This window comes from Stegodyphus dumicola, chromosome X2, assembly GCF_044657685.1.
Source record: "Stegodyphus dumicola isolate Sdum_Otavi_A_Nest chromosome X2, ASM4465768v1".
In the NCBI taxonomy this organism is placed as follows: domain Eukaryota; kingdom Metazoa; phylum Arthropoda; class Arachnida; order Araneae; family Eresidae; genus Stegodyphus; species Stegodyphus dumicola.
Window position 1 is genome coordinate 95999232 of NC_140781.1, and position 22058 is coordinate 96021289.

Genomic DNA, 22058 nt, shown 5'->3' on the forward strand with positions numbered 1-22058 from the left:
ACTCCCTCGGCAGTGTCAACGAAATGTGACATACCGATGCGGGGGTCGGATTAATCGTCCAGAACGGATGATACAAATGTCCGAAGTTTTTTTCACACTCTTGGAAGCAACTTGAGAAGAGTCCATGGTTACAAAAGCGGGTTTCAGTCTATCTATGGAGATCGTTTGCTTAGTCCCTTTTATTTCGAGATCAAACGTTTTATCTTGTCTTTCTAGCACCTTAAATGGTCCATCATAAGGAGTTTGAAGTGGTTTTCTAACTCCGTCGTGTCGAACAAACACATATGTGGACTTGTGAAGGCGTGGATGAATGAAACATGTTCGCTGGCCGTGGCTAGAAGTCGTGGTCGGGCGGACACTGGCAAAGTGAGATTTTAAATCCTCCACAAACTGTTTGGGGGACGCATCCGGAGGTGTCGGATTGAAAAATTCTTCTGGGAGACGGATAGTCTTTCCATACACCAGTTCAGAAGTGGTTGCTCCTATGTCCTCTTTGAGAGCGGCGCGGAAACCCATCAGCAGCGTTGGAAGGGCAGCCACCCAGTCACTGGTATCGTGCGCTTTAAAGGCAGCTTTCAAAGGACGGTGTAATTCCTCGATCAGTCCATTCGCCTGTGGGTGGTACGGAGACGTCCTGATCCTCTTGATTCCCAATAATTGGGAAAGGGCTCGAAATAAGCCGCTTTCAAACTGTCGCCCTTGGTCGGTAGTAATAACAGTCGGACAACCAAATCGAGTAATCCAGTGGTCATAGAAAGCCTGTGCTACTGTGCGTGCTGTTATGTCTGGTATGGGTACTGCTTCGGGCCATCTAGTAAATCTATCTATCATAGTTAGACAGTAATAATTATTTTGAGAAGGAGGTAGGGGACCAACATGGTCAAGGTGGACGTGATCAAACCTCTGTGATTGGTCTGGAAACTTCATTAACGGGGTTCTAGTATGCCTGCTTACTTTTGCTTGCTGGCACGGAATGCACTGCCGTGCCCATTTCGCGCAATCTTTGCGGATGGAAGACCAAACAAACCGTGAACTTACTAACTTTTGTTGATGCGCGAATGCCGGGGTGAGACAAATTGTGCAAGGTGGCAAAAACTTTCTCACGGAATGCCGGAGGAATGTAAGGGCGGGCGTTACCTGTTGACACATCACAATACATCGGTAAGCTACAATTCGGTAAGGTAAGTTTTTTGAGATGTAGAACTTTTGACTCTTTAAGCAATGTTTGTAATTCTGGGTCGATTTCTTGCATTTTAGCGATTTCCTCATAGTCGATAGGGTTAGGCATGCTTATTGCTTCTATACGCGAAAGTACGTCGGCAGCGATATTCTCCGAACCTTTTATATGGCGAATTTCAGTAGTGAATTGTGAGATAAAGTCTAACTGCCTAGCCTGACGAGGTGAACACTTATCCAGACGCTGTCGGAATGCATACGTGAGCGGTTTGTGATCGGTGATTAAAGAAAAGTTCCGTGCTTCCAACATATGCTTAAAATGCTTAATAGCAGCATAAGCTGCCAATAGCTCTCGATCATACGCACTATAGTTCCTTTCCGCCTGCGAAAGCTTTCGTGAGAAAAATGCGAGAGGCTGTAAATTTCTATCAACTATTTGTGATAGCGTTCCACCGATCGCGAAGTCTGACGCATCAACCTGTAAAACCAACTGGGCATCTTTCTTCGGGTGTGCCAAAAGAACAGCATTAGCGATTAGCTGTTTGCACTTTTGAAATTCACTTCGCGCTTCCTCAGACAAATTCAGGATTGTCTGTCTTATCATTTTTCTTAGCCCCTTTTAAATACGAAGTTAAATGTATTTGATTCTGGGCTACGTTGGGTAAAAATCGACGGTAAAAATTTAAAAATCCTAAAAATCTCTGCAAATCTTTTACCGTTTTAGGAAGTGGGTAGTTAAGTATCGGTTCCACTTTGTTCGTCAGAGGCTTGGTACCATCTTTATTGATTATATGGCCTAAAAAAGATATTTCCGGAACGCCGAAAACACATTTCGAAGCGTTAATTGTCAATCCATATGAAGTTAATCTTTCAAAAACAGTACGTAGGTGAGATTTATGCTCATCTTCCGTATCACTAAATATCAAAATATCATCTAAGTAGACGTAGGCGAATTTTAGATCTCCAAGAATTTCGTTCATAAACCTTTGAAAGGTTTGAGCTGCTCCGCACAGTCCGAAATTTAAAAACGGAAATTCGAAAAGACCAAATGGGGTGCAAACTGCAGTTTTCGGTATATGATCTGGATGGACTGGTATATGATGATATGCCCGAACGATATCAATTTTTGAAAAAATTGTCTTTCCGCTAAGCGTATTATTAAAGTCTTGTAAATGCGGGATAGGGTATCTGTCGGGTTCGGTGCACGCGTTTACTTTTCGGTAGTCTCCTACTGGCCGTATGTCGCCCGAACTTTTAGAAACTACATGAAGAGGTGATGACCATGCTGATTTTGATGGTCTACAAATACCTTGATCTATCATAAATTGAAATTCTTTTTTTACTGCTTCGTATAACTTAGGCTTAACCTACGCGGTTTACTGTGCACAGGAGGACCGTTTGTTTCGATGTAATGAACCGTACTATGCTTTACTCTACCCGAATCGGATTTTAACTTCAGTACTTCTGGAAAGACTTTCAAGATTCTGTGATATGATGAATCACCAGATATTAACTTTACCGAAAAATAATTTTTAGAATCGGAAAGAGAACCAATACGAGTTAATTTCGTGGTATTATCGATAAGCCTTCCTCGTTTTAAATCGATTAAAAGATCAAAATGCCTTAAAAAGTCGGCTCCTATTATAGGCACTGGTACATCGGCGATTAAAAACTTCCAAGAAAAGTTTTGTCTAAGTCCTAAATTCACAGTTAACAATTTTGTTCCATACGTAGAAATTCTGGAATTATTCGCGGCAAATAATTGAAGCGAATCAGGATGCATTTTCTTAAACTTAGAAGTCGGTGTCACACATGAAACATCCGAGCCCGAATCAATCAAAAAGTTTAAATTTAATCTGTTATCGTAAACATGTAAACGACATGAATGCGCGACTGCCGATGAATTTCGATCGACAGCCGCTACTACTAGTTTTCCTGGGCCGTAGTGTTCTGAGAAAAGGAACAAGGTTCTCGACATTTTCGTGCATTATTACCGAATCGCGAATGAAAATAACAATAATTGTTCACACGCTCTCGGGAATGCCCATGCGAAAAACTACGTGCTTTGTTATGTTGATCCCGGGGGAAATTATTCCTCGTTTTTCCGCGGGAGAGTCGCTCGACTTGTTTACTTAGGGCAGAGATTTCACTCCTTAAGGCCTTAAGCTCCTCGAGGGGGACACCAGAATCGTTAGGGTTTCTGGGGGAACTCGCCGAAGCTGCCTGGACCGCGAACACGCTGTTGTTCGTTGGCGTGCGCACTTCAGCTATCTTATCAGCCATTTTTGCTAAATTGTCTAAGGATTCCGAACTTATTGATAAAATGGCATGCACCTCGGAAGGTAACCTTTGCAGCCATAATGATTTTAAAAATTCGTCAGTTATACAGTTTCCACCTAATTCTCTCATTTTTCTCAATAAGTGAGATGGTTTGTCGTCCTCTAAATGCAATTCAGAAATAAGTCTGCGTATTTGCTCGCTTTCCAAATCTGAGAATTCTACTATTAACCTAGCTTTAAGGGCATCATATTTAGCCGTCGCTGGGGGATTAAATAAAATATCTGATACTGCGGAAAGAGTTTCAGGGTCTATCGAAGAAACCACGTGGTTGTATTTTGTACTATCGCTACTAATCTTCGCTAAAGCAAAGTTACTTTCAACTTGAATAAACCAAAGTTTAACATTATTTTTCCATAAAGGGGGAATTTTAACTGCCACGTGTGAGATTTGTGGCTCCTGAACCGCCATATTCGATTCCTCGTTGGTTTGGCCTTCCGATCCTGGCATGGTTGCCAATTATAAATATATCGTAAATCGTAAACTTAATGTTTTGCACTATACCTTATCAAAACAGTATCAATTTAGAATAAAATAATGAAGACATTCAATATCTCAATAAAAGTGTGAGCACAAATATTGAAAATATCCCTAACATTAACTAGGAAAGCCGAAATCTTAGTTAAGATAGACATGTTACAATTAATAATCAAATTTAATAAGGAAAAGTAACAGTTGCCGGGTACATTATCACGGCTTAAGAAATTCAGAGCACAGTACAGATGCGAGTACACAAGTTCACATATCTCGGCGAAAACAGAGATGCACACATTTGTTGAAGTAGTTCCACTTGACTGCCGGGGAAAATTCTTCTCTCCCCGTCAGCCTGTAGGTTTGCCAAACGGGTTTACTGTTTCGCCAATTGGCGCTTTTCTGTACAGTTTTTAAGTCCGTATCGCCTGTTTGGCGCTGCCGCTGCATGTCGATAAATCCATTTTAAAATCTTGGGATCTTCATTTTCTGAATGCATTAAAAAGGGGGAAATTCTGCAAATATTTTTTTAATTTTGAGAATCTGGTTCTAAAGCTGGGTGGGGTGGAAAATGCAAAGCAATATGGTAATTCTGAAGATCATTGCTCGTGGTAGTACAAACTGAACGGTGATAACTTGCATGCTGTAGAAGACGACACAAATTGCAGTTCCAGATGCATTAAATGCTTTGAGGTCTAGGGAGTAGCAGTGCACAATAATAAGAGTGAAATTCAAGGTATAGGGAAGTAGGAATGAAAATTATTATTATCAGATACTGAAATGTTAATTTTACTAAGCATTTTTATTGGAATGTAGGTCTCTTTTAAATAATAATATGATAGTTGCCAGTAGTTCATTCATGGATATTTTTGATTGGTTATCTTACTGTAATGATCTTACTGTAATCACATCCTTCAAAATTAAATTGATTGCTTAATTTCCCCCTTGATTTTCATACTATAATATTAGTAAAAAGGAAGAAAAAAGTCTGCAAGTAAACATAACTCCTCTTTCTCTCTCTCTCTCTCTCTCTATATATAGGCATGTATCTTCGTGTGCAACAAAGCAAAACAAATGTGACTTTTTCTTCTTTAAAAAAATTTGTGTTAATAAATATGATGAGAATTAAGTTGATTTTAAAGACTTATGACACATGAAATATACATGATCAAAATAAATTAGAAAATTATAAATTACGTGTTTAAGTTGCAATAATTCAGTTGTAATAATTAATACTAACAAAACCAAACATCATATTCCCGTTCTGCAAAGTATAAAAATTCTTCTGCAAAACTGCAAAAATTACCAACACTTTGGTTTATTTGATAACTTTCAAATTCACTCCTTTGTTTGTATTTAGAATTTATAACTTTAATTTTCCACAGAAATTTGTTTTTGATTTTAAAAAATTTCACTGGCATAATTTCATTCACTTCTGCATGCATTAATAGATGCAGAAGGTTTTTGTACCTTACATAATTTTGAACCTTATGTAACCTTACGTAATTAATAAAAAATCAAAACATAGATCAGAAACTGCATAAAATTTAATTAATAATTACTACTATTGTCACATGAAATTAATCAATAACATAAGAATGAGATAAAATTTATAGAATTAATATTCCACATGTGTGAGTTTGGAAGTTTTATGTTAAAAACTTAAATTAATTATTTTTAAAAATGGCTTTTCATAATTAGAACTTGCAAATCGACTTCACTAGTCTTTCATAACATTGCTCTTCTTTTATTAACAAGAAATATTGCATTCAGTTATTTAATTTAAGATTTCCAAAAATAATGCTACTGAAAGGCATGAATACTTACTTAAATTTGAAATTAATTTGGTTAAAATAATATTTAAAAAAATTAATCTTCATATATACGTCTAAAACATCAGACCTTCATAAATTTCTTTTATTTGAACGATATCTGAATTCTGCATTACTTTGGACTATTAAATTATTGGGCAATTAAATGGCAAGCTGTAAGAGAACTAATGTAGTTTACAAATGCACTGAATTTTATTTCCTGCATTAACATTAAAAAGTAAAATTTTTTGCATATTTGCATCATTTGATTAATAGAATATGGCAAAGCATGCAAAGGCTATCAGCCTAAAGGAAAGCATATATTCATGGACGGCTTTGTAAGGAAAAATAGCTTGCACTTCCATTTATTCATGTGGGTATGTCAGTATATATATTTACATTGTTAAATGCTAAAATCAGTGCTTCATTAAAATTTAATTATTATTTTATTTTTAATACTAGCATACAGATACAGAATTGTTTTAAATTCCAATAAACAATCATAATTTATTTTAAAGAAAACTTATTTTATGATTTATATATTATATTACATGAATAAGAGAAAGATTTGTCAAGAAATGTATTAAACTTGTATTAGCAGATTCATGCTATCCTAGTAACAAGACTATCATACTTCAAAACTGTATTAAATCTGGGCAAAATAAAATCAACATAAATTCTACATTAAATGTTTAAAACTTATAAGTATGGCAGTGGTAGATATTTATACAATATAATAAATTCTGTCATTTATAAAATATTAACGAAATGATACTTTTGGAAATAATGTACAAAATTTTAGTTTTCGTTTATAACTAGTTTAACGAATTTTTAGAAAAATATTTTAGGTCATTTCCATCTTTTCCCTGTTGATATTGGTATATTAAAATATATGGAATAATTAAGTTGCATCTAGTTAGTAAAACAGAATATTACGAAAAGTATTTGATGCGACATATTTTTAATCAATATAATTACTTCATTTTGGAATTATAACATTTTCGTAAGAAATTAATACCAGTGAAAAAAATAATATTATTACACTAAAGAATAAATGAGATTCTCGACCGCGTTGTTCAAGTTTTTGTAATTTTACTTCATAACACACTCGAATATAAACATATTATTAGACTGAATTATAAACCAAGTATAATTAATCAGGTAATCCTAAAGAAAGAATAAACTAAACCTAGTAAGCAAAAAATATATACATTACATTCTGAATTCTAAATGTTTACATAAACTTTTCTCGCAAGGCCTGCCGGGAAAAAGGATGTCAAACGTTCTTTGGTCAGACGATTGCAAACGAACGCTAACATAATTAATATTGTTTTCAACAACTACATTAACGATTCAATTAAATACCACAACAATGATTAAATTTTGGAATAATTAGTTATAAATAATAATACGGGCAATTTAAGGCGTAATTTATCGGATGCACAATGACAAAATACTATTAGATCTGCATTTGGAATAAATATTTTGCACTTTTTCAACTCATTAGACATTACGAACACTGATATTAATTAATCACTAAGCTTAAACGTTAAAATGCTTACTCACTACATGTAACAGTGCAAAGTGCATGAGAATAATCTGCATAAAATGAACAAAAAATATTTCAAACAGTAATTATAAACATTTTCTTACTTACCTGCGCTATACAACCAACATGCATTCAGCCATGTTTTTTTCTGCAACTAGATTTCAAACACTTTTCTCCTAATTGGCTAATTTTCAGTCAGTCACGTGATTTTTCCGCGCGGCTTCTGAAACATTATCTGTAATGCTACAGGCAAATCTGCTGTACCCGCCACAGTTTGCTTTCAACCTGTTACCATTACAGGCAATTCTTGTGTAACTTTTTGATTTCTGTAACTTTACAAAACTTTTGCCTGTAAAGAGCGAACTTTTTTTTTACCGTGTACAGGGCGCTCCAAACACTGTCACTTTAAAAAAGATCACCCTGTATTTTGCACATTATTTTAGTTTGGCATTTATAAATACACGGACAGAATTAAAATTTTCAAAAAGATATTAAATTACGCAAGGAATGCTTCTGTGATTTGTTATCATAAGATGCTTTTGAAATGTTTAGCAAAATAGTCAAGTAAGAAAACTGTACCAAGAATGTTTTCTGTCAGATAAGGCTCGTAAATGCCTAAAAAGGTTATAGCCTTCAACCCCCCCACACACACAAAAAAGGGGGATATATTAATGAGCTTCCGTATCTGTGACCTTTTGATGATTTTCAAAGTGTAAAATTAGAGTTCTTTAACAAAAACATTTCATATGTTGTCATAAAAACTTTGTCATATTCAATTCGGAACATAAAGCTTCGTGATATTCAATTCACAACTCATCAAAATTCTTAGCTTGGGTAAATGCTTAGCTTAGGATAAAAAGGGGGGGAATAATAAATAAATAAACAAATAATTTTTTTTTAAATCTGAAAGCTTTCAGATTTTACATTACTCCCAAAGGGGAGTTTTTTTAACGTTTTGTTTGTTACCTTTATTTATTAAATGTGTTCTTTGCACTTAAAACGTAAAATTCAATTCAACAACAATATTGCAAAGTAATTTTTAAATGAGCATATCCTTAGAATTTCCGATACACACTCTCGCGTGCTGGAGACAAAAATGCTTTTTTTTTTCGTACAGTGTTGCCATTGCTCGCTTTGAAATCTTTGAGTTTGTTAATCAAAAATTATTTAATGTCTGTCAAAATATGAAATAGATAATAAAATAAATTCCAAATTAGGGCTCCCAGATGCCCATATTCGGTGAGGATTACGTTATTCAAAATTTGATGGCTCTAGAAACCGTTGTTTCATCACAATGCGAGAAACATATTGTTACGGTTTTTCTTTTCAGACACCAGTTCGTACGTTATTTTCTTCCTTCACGTTCGTACGGGGTTCGTGTGGATTTGGAGTGAATAACGAGGACACTTGATGAAGTATCGAAATACACTTTATTTAGCAATATTAATCAGGACAGCTCCAAAGTCACGTTTTACAGTCGTCGAAGGTCTGCTATACACTCGCTGGAACAATCAGCGACACAACCTCCAGGTTATCAGGCTGTCACGGTGGAGAGAGCTTCACGGCAAAGCACTAGAGCTTCTGACTCTGTTTGGTCGTTCTCGGAACTCCACGTACTCTCGAGACTCTCCACGCTACAACTCGCGATGCACTCGACGACACACAGAGCACAGCTCCAGACTCTTCGGTTCAGTCGTACGCGGAGTTTAACACCCTCTCTCGACGATGCACTAACGTCACCATCGAGATAGCTAAGGCCTGCGCGCTGAGTTACTACGTCACTGCTAGGGGACCGGTCTTCGTGCAGTTTAGCTTCCTTGCTAAACACCCGTTTTTCTAAACCTATTCTATGAAATTGGTATCTCGTACTATAAAATCAGTCTAAAACAAAATTACAAGCGGCAATATAATGTTTTACAAAGCTTATACGAATATGAAATACTTTCATTTTCTTTTGTTGGTATTTATTTTCAAAACAAAATTATTTGAGAATGGTGTGGTGCATAAGCAAATCATTTCTTTGAAGAAAAATTGGTTTTAATATTCAAGTAGCTAAAATTTTTACTTTGATTTTTCTGCACTGTCTTTGTGTCTCTCGTTGATTCTCATCACCGCATCACATTTTTTTGTTTCACCCACTACTTTAACAAAATGTTTGCCAGTGGGAACACATGTTATCTCTCATTCTATAATTATTGCATATTTTTATATCTATCATATTAATGTAGCAGGATTATAAAACATCAAACGAATGCAAGAGACTACTTAATATTTAGACTAATATTTAAATGCCTTATATCAGTCAGAAAATTTTTCTGAATGTAATAAATTACTAAATAGTCTAGTCTTAAAATTATTTCTTACTTACATATTGTATGTTAATCTGTATTACAGTTAATGTTTTCCTCTTAATGCTACATAATTATTCGACAGAATCTGTAGTTAAATTGAGATAATGTTTATTACATAGCTCTGAAGACTATCAATATTAAAATTCCAAATAAGACAGGAAAAAAGTTTTTTAAATAAAGTTATACACAATTCTTTTGAAAATATTTTATAAATATACGAATAAAAAACTTTTAGAAACTGAAATTTCTTGCAAATATTTGCATCATACCTATTTAACTATAAGCGTTACCTCTGTTCTGAAAATATTTTTTCTATTAATATCCACATGAAAAGAAAATATAAATCCTAACATCATGTTCAAAACTTTTCTGTAAGCAATTTTTTTAACTTAACTTACATAGCTTTTGGTGGTGCCCCGTACTCAAATTACAGATTGTAATTTAAAAGATAATTAAAAGAATTGTTTTTAAAATTGCATTGAATTGAATACAATGAAAACAAGTATGTCTAGATATGAATTCAATTACTACTGCTTCTTCAATAACTGTACAATTTTAAAATTTCATTTTGCAGTTTCGCAATTTAATTACCTTAATATGAATCTTGCATACATTACTTTAGAAACTTTTCTATCATTCTCAGAAAGATTTATATTGCATAACAAATTTTAAACAAACTGATTGCATGATAATAACATATATAAAAGTGAACAGAATCTATATTAGCTAAACATATGCATTTAAGTTTCATCATGATAAAATGATATTTAACGATTTGCAAAAAACATTGATATTTAAATTTAAGAACACAGTACTCTGTCAAGAATCAAATTTACTCTGCATTTGATATTCTACATATTATGTAATGAAATAAGTGTTATGCTTTTAACCCCTTACGACAGTTATTTCATATAAAATTAGTTTCCAATTAAAATAAATAATCATAAATTTTGCTGACAATTTTTATATTACTAGTGTTAGTAATTATTACAAGAGATGATGCTCCAGATGTCAAAAGTAAACATAAATTCAATTCTTAAAACATAATGGATAAAAAATTACAACTTATAAAAGCCAACAAAAAGTTTACTGAGGGTCTCTTAACCGTGACGTCACAAGCCAGTTTCGTTTCAGACCGCAGGCCTTATCTATCTCGATGGTGACGGCACTAACCGCGATACACTACGAGACTCTTTCGGTGCACTCGAAGACCCATTCGGCACTTGCTGCTCGGCTGTCAACTCGATCGACTCCGCAGGGATTGACTCGCTAGAGGAGACACCAACTCGATACTAACTATCTTGTACTCTAGACGAGGCACTCTGATTCGCCCTCTCGACGAGGCACACACTCGATACTAACTGTCTCGCACTCTATGCGAGGCGCATACTCTCACCCTCTCGACGAGGCACACCCACTGACTGCGGAGTAGCAGGGTTTTTATAGCTTTTGACTGGTGTTCGAGAACATTCTGGACTAGACCGGTAAGAATTCGTTCCAGAAGGTACTCCATCCGTCCATGGCATATCGCCAGTTCTGTCGCCAAATGTTGCCAAATGGGCAGTTTCTCGCCAAATGTGGCAACTTTGCCTTATTTCGTCATTTTATAGCAACCCTAAAACTGCTTTGCGGGGAAGCTATCTTACCGCGCCCTACATTTCGTAACAATATCTACATTCATGCAGATTCTTCATTATTTAATTTCTTTAAATATAACACAGGGCGATTATATTTGGTGGCAACAATATGAAAAGTGAAACGGACGTTTAAAGTTTTCGATGCGAAATGCCAAAATGAAATTAATAGCTCTTCTGGGCTAACGCCCTATGGGCTAAAAATGATTGTTTAATTTTATGACAAATGGCTGAGCACTCGAGGGCTATCTACCTGAGAGATGCCTTCATGGAAGTGTTCTAAGGAAAACTGGTTCTTATCTAGACATATAAATGAATAGCTCTCATTATAATTGACAGAAAAATACTATTAACGGTTTAGCTACATTTTCCAGCAATTTAATCTAAACGATAAGATTATTTGGTTATGTAAGTTAAATCAGTATTCAAAGTACTCTCTCTCTCATTCTTAAGGGGCCCACCGACGGACGAGCGGAAAAGTTGCTGAACACTCGTAGTTCAAGCTGGATTTGATTCCAGGCGAACGGGCTGGCTGCGTGGGCATTTTCGTGGCTATTCATATGTGTATCGTGGATACGAGCCAGCTTGTGTTAGAAAATCCTACACGATAGCACCCTTCCTCATAGGCAAATAGCACTTGGATGCTTTGCTATAATCAAATTAACCAAACCTCTCAAGTGCACGCGAACACCTTCTTTCGCTTTTTGTTTTTCCTTGCCTCTATCTATGTCTTTTCTTAACTCTGCATGTGCTTTTTCTTTCATTACTTTTATATTTCGATAGGCGTCAATATATTACAGGATGTTTACGTCTGTACACTTGTTTTATTTTTTTAAGTTTGCCCTATTTACTTTCAACGAATGATCTAACAATATTAGGTATTTACTTTTAACTTACGATCTAACCGTGCTAACTGCTTTTAACGAATGGTCTAACAATTTTTACAAATTTTGAATTACGTACAATTAATTTACATGCTGGATAAAAATGTAATTAGCTTATTTATCTATTTTAATTTGAATATCCAGTGTTGGAGTGAATAGCATTATCAAACTTCAAAATCAATACTAATACTAATATATTCAAAATTACGGATCATCTATGTTACAGGAAAGCTCGCGTTAAATTTAGCCAAACCATTTTCTGTAGAACGTCATATGCACTTACGTTGCCTATTGGCTATCACTAACTCAAATGTATTTAAGTTTTACAACAATATTCTTTTTTCAAAATAAGTATTTTTAATAAAAAGCTTTTAAAGCCTGCCATTCTATTTCTTTCTTTGTTTGCTAAAATACCCAAGTAGCACATGACGTAGCAAAGACGTTGCAAACTGGTCCGAGAGGTTGCAAAGTGGTCGTAGTAACGTCTTTGCTACGTCATGTGCTATTTGGGTAACTAGCATAAGATACACAGTCCAGTCACATTAATGTGACCACCACGTACTTTCCATGTCAGAGTTAAATAACCAATCACAGAAGGCAGGTGGCAGCACAGTGCAGTTGAGCGTATATAAAGGGTGTGTGAGGGCTTCGGAAAACATTTCAATCGTTGGCGTAATGCAGAGACGAAGCGATTTATCCGACTTCCAAAAGGGCATGATCATTGGTTTTCGGGCCAAGGGTGGAAGCATTTCCGAAACGGCTGAGTTTGTGAACTGTTCGCGTGCCACCGTGGTAAAAGTGTACCGTGCATGGCAAAATGGGACTGTCCAAAATCAGCGACGTGGCAAATGTGGTGCACCACGGGCCATAGATGACAGAGGCGAACGACGGTTGCGGAGATGCGTTCGGGCAGATAGACGGGCTACCGTTGAGCAACTGACCACCAAAATGAACCAAGGGGCTACCAAAAGTGTCTCCCAAAGTACTATTCAGCGAACATTGCTGCGTCTGGGCCTCCGAAGCAGACGCCTGGTTCGTGCACCTATGCTGACTGCTGTTCATCGACGGCGAAGGCTAGAATTTGCACGCCAGTACAGCAGCTGGACGTCCACTGAGTGGCGACAGGTTGCGTTTTCGGATGAATCGCGTTTTATGCTCCATCGGACAGATGGACGTTGGCGTATAAGGCGTGAAACCTCTGAAAGGAACCACCCTGCAACCATTGCCGGAACGGTCCAAGCTGGAGGCGGGAGCATTATGGTCTGGGGAATGTTTTCCTGGCATTCTCTAGGTTCACTGATCATTGTGGAAGGCACAATGGATCAATACAAGTACGCATCTGTCCTTGCGGACCATGTTCACCCCTACATGCGCATTGTTTTTCCTCAGGATGATGGCATCTTCCAGCAGGACAATGCGAGGTGCCATACAGCTGCCAGTGTACGTGCGTGGTTCGAAGAGCACCAGGATGAGTTTACCGTCCTCCCCTGGCCAGCAAACTCACCTGACTTAAACCCAATCGAGCATCTGTGGGACCATCTCGATCGAGTTGTTCGCGCCATGGATCCTCAACCGCGTAATCTAGCGCAGCTGGCCACGGCATTAGAGTCGGCATGGCTCAACATCCCAGAGAACACCTTCAGGGACCTATGTGACTCTCTTCCTGCACGTCTCGCAGCAGTCCGCTCTGCGAAAGGTGGTTATTCTGGCTTTTTGACAGATGGTCACATTAATGTGACTGGACTGCGTATATTTCCTTCCAACGTTAAGTTTCCATCTAACATTAACACTTTCATGTTCAGAAAATTTTGACCGAAATCAAAATGAACTAACGACAAAGTGTATTTTCTCACCGAATGTATCAAGTTGGCGTACATTTTTCGCTATAGCAATTCTTGGCACGTGTTATCCTATAAGAAAAGGGATCCTAAATTACTTTTTCTTTTAAGCAAATTAGAAAGGCTAATGACCTTTTAAAATGAGAAAACTTTCTTGCTGTAGAAAATTGGGCACTTAAGTATTATCCCGCCGAATGTGAAAGTTGTCTACTATCAAACCATGAAAGTTGGAGAAGATCCCGCCAAAGTCACGCCTATTATTCCTACAGAATTTCTGAGCCGCACTCAGGAATTCTTACAATAAAACAGTCTGGAAAACATTCATATCTGGAATTCTTACAGTAAAACACTCATCGTTTTCTCTCTGCGAAGTGCATCAAACAGCTACTGCTCCGCTTCGTTTTTGCGCTTCATAAAAAGGTTTTTATCGATTTCTACTATTTCGTTAGGCCCTCCGATTTTGAATAAAGCTCTGCTTAGAATGCTTTGAGTACAAACTTCTCGCAAGTGACTGTTCCAATCTATTATTGTTTTGTCGGGCATATGCAGCTGTTGTTTAGAACAAATGTGCAACAATTGTTAATTCTTCCGACCAGCTGTGTAAATCAACCAGAGTGCAGTCACAAAGGTGATTCTACAGCCCTCGAACTCATTTTTGCTTTTGAAAATTTAAGAAAAATTTAATAATAACTTTTAATATATATATCCTTCTTTATAAAAACAAAAGGTGGATTATCGAGAATCAATCGGGTTACTTCAAACGAAAACGCAGCTATTATGCGTGTGTAGTGACTTCATGCATATCCATAACTAGAGCTAAATCGCACCGCTTGGCGGTTGCTTCACGGTCGACGGGATAAAACATAAGTACCGAACATTGTTTGGCGCGTGTTATCCTTTAACGGAAAAGATCAAAAGTAACTTTTTCCCTCTTTTTTTGCAATTTAGAAAAAACTAATTACTTATATTAATTTGATAATTAAAAACAATCATTTTGCCTCTTTCTTTCTCATAGTTGAAAAAAAATTATCTTCACTTCTTTTCCAAATTTTATAATTTTTTATTTATTTTATAATTTTCAGCTGATTTTGTTGTGTTGCTGTCAACTGGCTTATCGGCAAAGAAAGCCTTCTTTTCTAACGTTGCATCGGCTATTTTTAGTTACGTGGGCTTAGGAATTGGAATCGTTTCTGCTACCGCATGGAGGAAATGGCTGTTTGCAGTTACTGGAGGTCTTTTCTTTTACGTTGCAATGGTGGAAATAGTAAGTGTTAAATTACGGCATAGATACTGAAGTTTACTGATTTTATATTCAAGTACTTAATAAGCCACGGAATTTTAATTCAAGCTCCTCAAAACATTTATATCCACTACGCTTCAAAATTATTCAAAACATTTATATCTACTGTAACTAAAATGTTTAGGTCCGACCCTGCTGACTGGGTTTCTTTCACATTAATTGAAAAATTGTTTCTTTAAATCAAGGACTCCCAACCACGTTCTTGCATCGACCCCTATTAAAAGAATGATATTCTTCACTAATTCTCTTACATTTTCCTCTAAAATATACAGCACACAACATGATTATAATACAAATAATTGCTCATATATAACTTAAAGATAACAAGTAGACTAAGAACATGAGTAACAGTATCGAAAAAAATGGTTTATTAGATTTATGTTCATTATTTTTGTATAATTGTTATTATTTTTAGTTTTACAAATATAAACAAGTTATCACACACTGTAACTGCAAAAAGATCGATTTTAATTTATGTGATGGCTCTGCTTGATGCACTGATGCAATCTTTTTAATATTTGACATATAGTTGTTTAATTCTTAAATCCCCTATTCAAAAATATTCAGTCAGTTTCTTGTTCTCCGCAGTAAATTATTGACTTGACTAAAGTCTGCTTGCACTACGTAAGAAAAGGGAAAATCCCATAATGTTAGTTCGCGTGTGTGTGTGTGTGTGTGATTATGGCAAAGCCTCGAGGGCTATCTGCCTAAGGGGAGGGATGCCTTCGTGGAGGACTTTCTAAGGGAAACTGGCTCGTATACACGTTACACATGGGGAAAACCACGAAAACGCCCATAATGTTAGTTCGATAACAGATCTTTTTTTTTCTCTTTTTCCTCCCCCCCCCTCAGTTTCAGTAATAGCGACGGTTTTTTTTAGTTGTGTTTTTTGTTTTGTGTTCCCTCGTTTCACTTTTTTTTATATTGCACTTACCGCATAAAATAATTTATATATTTGAAAAAATATTATTCATTTTGAAAATCTATAAACTAACTTGTGAGTATTTCTCCCCTTTATTTACTTTATATGATTTCTTCCTTATTGTATTTGGTAGTTTTATATCAATAAACGGATAATTATTAAGAATTAAGAATTTTAAGAATCAATAATTAAGACTTTTTTGTAATCTGTGGGATCTTGATTATTATTAAGCAATGGGATCCTGGATCGCCCCTTATTATCAATGAACCCTTTCAAAATTTCATCGACTTCCAGGAGGTCAATACCAACAGCGTTGGGAACTCCTACTTCATATCATAGCATTCCAGCGTCTTTTCGCTCACTGCCTCTTTCTAGCTCCCCCTCCCCCCCCCCCACACACACACATGTAGTGCCTCCATGGAGGTAGGAAGTTAGAGGAGGAAGCTTTCTTACCTCCATGAGTGCCTCCTTTGAGTTTGTTTTGTGTCCCGCCTGACATTCCTCAGAATTCAAGGTAGAAGAGCTCACATCTTTTAGAGCAAGGTTTCCACAGATTGCTTAATTTCAGCTCCATTTATAACTCGCTTTGTCACAGGCCATGGTGTCTTTCCGGAATATTTCTGGAAAAGGAGATTTGTTTCCTGTAATCTCTGTGCGTGCGGCGAGGGTGGTTCCCCAGATTATGTAATAACAACTTGCTCACTCACAGAGGCGTAGCACATGCGGTTGCCAGACACTAATGATCCATTTAAGCGACTTTTCATCAAGCAACCGGCCATCCTTAAGAAATTTTAAAAATATAATGGAGAAACTAGACGCACTAGGGCGGGACCTGCGTCGTGCCTTATAGTGTGGTCTTGGATTGGATAATGAAAAAGGCATCATACGGTGAATAGTCTTTATACTATATACAATATTAGTGCACACAGTGACTGTAGTACTGTCCGTAACGAAACACAATGACTGTAGTATTGATGACACAATAATGACAACAGTGCTGACTGTAATGAGGTATGTGTGTTAGATGTCCATTTGAATTTATTAAGTACTAATATCAATGGATATGTAGAGTGCAAATTCAGCAAACTCTCGAAGCGGCCTTTGTAGGGCACCAGGGGAGTACTTCTCTAGACAGATGCGAGATCCGAACAGCACCTGATCAGTCTCTGTAAGCCGCCCGGGGGTCCGAACCTGCTCTCATCTTCCCCTGTCATTCTTTTAAGCCTCCTTTTGAAAAAGGCATTATTTTAAGCTATGATCAAGCTATTAACTCAGAACCTCAATTGTTTAAGAAATGCTGCTATAGCTGTAAATTTATCTTCTTTTATTATTGAAGGAGCTGTTAAGAAATACCATTTTATGGTTTTTAACAATGACAGATGACATTCTTCCATTAAAGAAATTAAAATTAATTAAATATTTTAAAGAAAATTGCAAGTTAATCGCATTAAATCAAATTCTTCTACTGAAAGCGATTAGGTACAGGCAGGGCCACAGCAAGTGGGACTGGTGCTACCTGCTGTAATAGAGGGACGGTGGTAGAAAGCCTAACGCCTATCCTGCGTATAAGGGGATGCAAAAGTTCTTTAGACAAATTTTAAGAATAGATCATACAAAGACTAGTCGTTCTTATAACAGAACACGAAATCGCAAACATAATGGGCACCCCCTAGAGGCGAGTGATTTAGTCCTTGATATTGCAGGGTCATTAGAGGTGCGAAAAGTTGTCGATGTAAGGATGGAGTATTACGGTCATACAGAAATCGCAGAGACGTATTTCATTTATAGGGAAGCGAAAGGAAAGGGCTTTGCAGACCAGTATTTGTATCGAGAAGGCTATCCAAATCATGCATGCCGCATCATTCAGACGTTTGGATCTCTGCACCAGAAACTATGTATAGAGGCATTCGAAGTAAACAGACGTTGTGCTCAAAACCGAAAGACACGTTCACCTGTCACAGAAGAAGCGACCATGCGCGAAATTAAACGCGATACATAAACAATTTCTCGTAACACTGAGAACACATTCGTAACTCTCGTAACACATTCGTATGTGCTGCGCATATTTCGCGATAAATCTTTACACGTTATATCAAAATCCAGTTCTTTAGTCAGCCTTAGATCAAGGTTATTTGGAAGGGTTATCAGGATAAAGTTATTTTATAAAGCTATTTCTCATTAATCGTCATCGGTCACGTTAACGTATTTTCGAAATTTCACGGTAATGGTGTGTGTATTTAATTACGGCAAAGCACACTAGGGCTATCTGCCTAAGGGGAGGGATGCCTTTCGTGGAGGACTTTCTAAGGGAAACTGGCTCGTATACACGTTACACATGGGGAAAACCACGAAAACGCCCATGCAGCCAGCCCGTTCGCGGGATTCGAACCTCAGACCGAACTACCAGTGTTCAGCGACTTTACCGCTCGGCCGCTGGTGGGCTCCACGGTAATGGACATAAACCTCATGTTCCAAAGCATAAATTAATGAAACGCTAAAGATTGGTAGTTCGACCTCGGTTCACTCAAAACGTTGGAATTACAACTCGATTTAGGCTAGCTGCACAGGAATTTTCATAGTTTTTTCTTATGTATAACGTGAATACAAGTTCGTTTCCCTTGCAAAGTGCTTCACAAAAGCATCCTTACGCTTAGATGATAACTCTAAGGGTGTTAAGTGTCTGCTTGTCATAACCTAAATAATCCAACCAAATCCATGATTATGATATAAGATATTTTCTCCCTTCTTTCTGCATGCCTACGTGGTGTAACGGTTAGCACACTCCGCGTATTTGAGAGGTTCAGGTTCGAGTCCTGGCGAAAGCATTGCTCATTTTTCACGTCTCCAACATCGAAGAAAATCTAATGACTCTGCAAGTTGTGCCCGAATTAAAAAGGTGGTGGATGATGATTCTTCAACACCAGGATTTGGCGACTAGGTCCCCTAAACCGACACCACCGAGAGTTAAAAAGGCCTTCTCACTGAAAAGTGACGATACGACCAGGAGACCCTGTAACCCTGTTTGCGATTTCGTGTTTCATCCGCAGGGGAGGAAATCATACAGCTGTTCAATTGAAAGCGTTATTTCGCCTCAGACTTGAAAGCAGACGTTTCGTTTAATGTTCGTATATTTTGTGCTTTAATAATGGATATTATTATCTTTCTAGAGAATTACAGAAAAACATATAAATAAAAGAAAATTTTATTAATTTTTATATTCAGATGGATTATTTCATACCTTGTTTATTCATTTTTACATCGACCAGATACTAAAATTAGATATTTTGTAGATTTTATTTTTTTAAAACTTTCTATGAAACCTTCTGTTCAGTATTTCAAAAATTTAAATTGTATATATTAATTATCCTCTAGTACTTTCTAGAAAACAAAGTTAAAAAAGTGATATTCAATAGCATATTTCTAATAAATACTAAAAGTAAGAAAGATATTTTTATAGTAACTAAAAATATACACTACTGGCCATTAAAATTGCAACACCATGAAGGAAAGCAAATACCAAAAAAGATATTTATTGTACGTAAACAGTATGGCATGAAGACAAAATTATTAAATTTGTAAGCAGTTTGGGGGTTTACAGGGGTGCGAAATTTTTAGAAACACCTGCCACCCCTGGCAGCTCATACGGCTTTTACCCGGTTATGCATGGAGTCGAACTGGGCTTGGATGACAGAAACGGGCAACTCGTTCCATGTTGCTTCAAGTCTACGCCACACTTCATCAACCGTATTAGCTGGAGAGTGGTGGCGGGACAGTGTTTTAGAAACTCATGACCAGATGGTTTCAATGGGTGATAGATCTGGGGACCGTGCAGGCCAGAGCAGCAATCGAATACTCTGTGTGTCGAGGAAGGTCAGAACACGACGTGCAACATGTGGTCTTGCATTATTTTGTTGAAAGATAGCGTTTCGGAAGCCTCGAAGATAGGCCACAACCACTGGACCTAAGATGCCAGAAATGTACCGATCTGCGTTCAAATTACCGTGGAACGGAACTAGAGATGTGCGTGTTCCGTACCCAATGGCTGCCAAAACCACCACATCAGGTACAGGGTCCCTATGCCAATATCGAATGCAAGCAGGCGAAGTGCGGTCTCCTCGGAGCCTCCAGACACGTATACGGCCATCAAAATACTGCACGTAGAACTTGGACCTCGTCTGAAAAGACAACATTGTGCCAATCCTATAACCAGTTCTGTCGTTCGGCGCACTAGATTCGCCGTCTCTCTCTATGGTGCATTGTCAAGGGAAGCCGAAGTAATGGTCGCCGTGGTGATAATCCGCGCTGCTGCAAACGTCGACGCAACGTACGATCGGATACAGGGGGTGCTGCAAACATGTTTATTTCCTGACTAATAGTCCGTCATATGGTTGTACGGTTTTACAGGGCTGATCTCACAATACGTCTGTCTTCTCGGGCGCTAATCATAGAAGGCCGATGAGATCATGCATGACTTTCAGTATGACCCTCAGCAACTGATTGATTCCATACTCGCATGACAGTGTTTGGATGTCGACCAGTGCGACGGGCGATATCTCGGAGCGATAATCCAGACTCTCGATAGGAAACGATCCTGCCTCTTTCGAATTCTGACCCTTGCTGGTATGCATTTCTTATTATTATTTGAGGCGTAATAGGATATTCTTAGCGAAGTCCGACGTTACAAAGTGCTTTCCGTATGAGAAATCATCTACATAACTTTTTTTTATGCAGTAATGGTCGCCAGATGTCGTTTCTCCCTCCTGCGTCGTCTCAATGCGCTGAAATATTAATCATTTGCATATCCCAACCTCTTCTTACTTTCATGTGATTTTGACGTTCGTCAGATCCTTCCTTCCTGGTATTGCAATTTTAATGGCAAGCAGTATATTTACAAAAGTTACCATTAGTTTCATTTATCAAAAATCTTCATGTTTAAGTTTCATGAAAAGAATGCGAGAATTTTGTTTCAAAAAAAAAATTTATTAACATTTCAAAGATTATAAAATATTAAAAACTCACAAAGAAAAAATAAACACTATTTAGCAGATAAATGACCTGTGTTTTTGTAATGCCATTAATTATCAAGCATTACTCCAGTTTTTAATCCCAAGAATAACTTTGAATGAGTAAATAATATCATTATCCAATTTCTCAAATCTCGGAACATTTCAGACCTTCGCAAAGGCATGAGAATGCTTTTTTTAATTCATTTCAGTTAAGTATTTAAAGTCAGTTACAGATCAAAAACTTAAATTCAAATTTTGAACTATGTACAAACTGAAATTATTGCACCCTTATAGCAAGTGAATTCCTTTCCGCATAAATTTAAATGCTCTCAGCAGTTTGGTTAAGTATAACACAAGACAAAAAATTTGCTTTCGCAGTTTGGTAAATCACATAAAAATTATATTAATGCTTCAATTGTTTATTGTTCATTAGGGATTGTTATGTATAAAGTCTATTAGAATTTCTTACTAATGAATCTTTCCTGTTACATAAATGAGTACATTTCAAGATTCAGATCTTTTCAGATCAGTGCTCAGTTTGTTCTTAGTTTTTTTTATATTGTATTTGCTACAAATGTCATTTTGTTTGTTCTGAAATCAACATTTAGGACATACAATGGAACTTTTAAAGTTTTACATGAAAGTGTAACAAATACAGGAACTTGCGTTTCATGTTTTTAGAGAAGTCCTTTTGAGTATATAGTATGTAAATTGAAGAATGAAAAATTATAAAAACATTAGCTCATACATTATGATCATTCTTTATCACATTACATCCA

At 36.8% G+C, this 22058-nt stretch overlaps 1 protein-coding gene across 4 annotated transcripts in view; it reads left to right on the forward strand.

Annotated features, from left to right (window-relative positions):
* Positions 1 to 22058, forward strand: part of LOC118200614 (metal cation symporter ZIP14-like) — a 227741-nt gene that overhangs the window by 165752 nt on the left and 39931 nt on the right. For 3 of the 4 annotated variants that reach the window (XM_085808936.1, XM_085808935.1, XM_085808938.1), the window contains one exon: positions 15134 to 15315. The exons of the other annotated variant lie outside the window; for it this stretch is intronic. In XM_085808936.1, the coding sequence (XP_085665062.1) occupies positions 15134 to 15315 (182 nt within the window). The remainder of the gene's footprint in view (positions 1 to 15133; positions 15316 to 22058) is intronic. 4 annotated transcript variants of the gene reach the window in all.